Source organism: Zea mays, chromosome 7, assembly GCF_902167145.1.
Source record: "Zea mays cultivar B73 chromosome 7, Zm-B73-REFERENCE-NAM-5.0, whole genome shotgun sequence".
NCBI lineage: Eukaryota > Viridiplantae > Streptophyta > Magnoliopsida > Poales > Poaceae > Zea > Zea mays.
Window position 1 is genome coordinate 146,012,946 of NC_050102.1, and position 2,242 is coordinate 146,015,187.

At 59.3% G+C, this 2,242-nt stretch overlaps 1 protein-coding gene across 1 annotated transcript; it reads left to right on the forward strand.

Annotated features, from left to right (window-relative positions):
* The first annotated feature begins 282 nt into the window (after window positions 1-282).
* Window positions 283-1,990, forward strand: LOC100284183 (indole-3-acetate beta-glucosyltransferase). The gene is made up of 2 exons (NM_001157079.2): window positions 283-1,035; window positions 1,152-1,990. The coding sequence occupies exons 1-2, from the start codon at window positions 364-366 to the stop codon at window positions 1,896-1,898; spliced, it is 1,419 nt and encodes a 472-aa protein (NP_001150551.2). The 5' UTR covers window positions 283-363; the 3' UTR covers window positions 1,899-1,990.
* The last annotated feature ends 252 nt before the right edge of the window (window positions 1,991-2,242 follow it).

Below are 2,242 nucleotides of genomic sequence, written 5' to 3' on the forward strand. Positions count from 1 at the left end.
ATCTATCTTACATTGTTATATAACTGTTAAACTATATTTTTAGTGTTTTTTTATCCCAAGTTGATCTAGGGCTTTAGTGTTCCGCTACTAGATGTCTACAACTCTAGATCCCAGCCGGAGCTCATTTTTTTTGGACCGAATTTAATAGAAATAGTTGGCCACTTGGGCTTTGCTTCAGCATCTGACGAGGATTATGTCGTTGAGACGCTGAAGCATGAGGACGGTCTCACCCTCTATATAAAGAGAGAGACCTGCACTCTCGTACTTCCCAAGAAGAACATCGCCATTGCAGCAAGTCTGTATGATCTGTGACAGCTGTCGATAGAATTATCACACACATTCGTTATTCGTTGAACTACAACCATGGCGAGGCCGTCCGACCAAAGCGTCCACGTCCTCCTGCTCCCATTCCCCACGCAGGGCCACATCAACCCGCTGCTCCAGTTCGGCAAGCGGCTCGCCGGCCGCGCTGGCGTCCGGTGCACGCTCGCGGCGACCCGCTTCGTCGTCAGCTCGACGAAGCCGACCCCGAGCTCGGTCCACGTCGCCGTGATCTCCGACGGCTGCGACGAGGGCGGCCCCGCCGAGGTGGGAGGGATGGGCGCCCGCTACTTCGAACGCCTCGAGTCGGCCGGGTCCGAGACGCTGGACGAGCTCCTCCGGTCGGAGTCGGCGCTGGGGCGGCCGGTGCACGTGGTGGTGTACGACGCGTTCGCACCCTGGGCGCAGCGCGTGGCGCGGCGGCGCGGCGCCGCCTGCGCGGCGTTCCTCACGCAGACGTGCGCCGTGGACATCGTGTACGCGCACGCGTGGGCCGGGCGGGTGCCGGTGCCGCCCCTGCCGCTGCGCCCCGAGGAGGCGCGGGGCCTGGCTCTGGCTGGGCTGTCGACCCAGCTCGAGGTGGACGACATGCCGACGTTCTTGGGCGACACCAGGTTTCCACCGTGCTTCCGGGAGCTGCTGATGAACCAGTTCCTGGGGCTGGACACCGCCGACCACGTGCTCGTCAACTCGTTCTACGACCTGGAGCCGCAGGTGAGTGAACTACTGACCCAGTGCAATCACAATCGCAAATGCATGCATCGCTAGCTGTAAGATGCAAATGAATGCGCGTCATCGTTGAGTCGTGCATGCATGATCCACGCAAACAGGAAGCGGACTACCTGGCGTCTACGTGGAGAGCCAAGATGGTGGGGCCGACCGTCCCGTCGGCGTTCCTCGACAACCGCCTCCCGGACGACGTGTCCTACGGCATCCACCTGCACGCCCCAATGGCGGCAGAAAGCAAGGCGTGGCTGGACGCCCAGCAGGCGGGGTCCGTCCTGTACGTGTCCTTCGGCAGCATGGCGTCGCTGAGCCCGGAGCAGATGGGCGAGATAGCCGAGGGCCTCTACGGCAGCGGCAAGCCCTTCCTGTGGGTCGTCCGGGCCACGGAGGCCGCCAAGGTACCCAAAGGCTTCGCCGACAGGGCCCAGGCCACCAGGGGGCTCCTGGTGTCGTGGTGCCCGCAGCTGGAGGTCCTGGCGCACCCCGCCGTCGGCTGCTTCTTCACGCACTGCGGCTGGAACTCGACGGTGGAGGCGCTCAGCGCCGGCGTGCCCATGGTGGCGATGCCCGACTGGTCGGACCAGACGACCAACGCCAAGTACATACAGGACGTGTGGCGCGTCGGCGTGCGGGTGCGCCCGGACGGCCGGGGCGTGGTGAGGAGCGAGGAGGTGGAGCGGTGCGTGCGGGACGTCATGGAGGGGGAGATGGGCGAGGAGTTTAGGGCCAGGGCTTCGCACTGGAGCAGCAAGGCCAGGAAGGCCATGGGCGAGGGCGGTAGCTCGGACGTCGCCATCTCCAACTTTCTATCCTGTTTTGGACACTCCGCTCACGTTACCGCTGCCAACTGATTGATCATGGCCGGATGCACCGTTTTAATGCCTCGTTCATTGCTTGTACGGTTTCACCTCTCTCTATATACAAAAGATATCCTCGTCTCCTGTACATTTAAAGAAATGGTCGATAAATATGGAAAACTCTCAACTTCCAGGGTATAAATTGCACCCAGCAAATTTGTGAACACAAAATGTAAACTGTTGGTTTATTTGGTAGGGCAATCTGATGCACATGGATGGTTGGCACATAACGCACATATTAAATCATCACCATCTATCTTATATATAATGTCTTTAGTTGATTATTATATTTTACAAATAACACTTTCAACCACTACGCTCCACCAGTTTGGAGGATG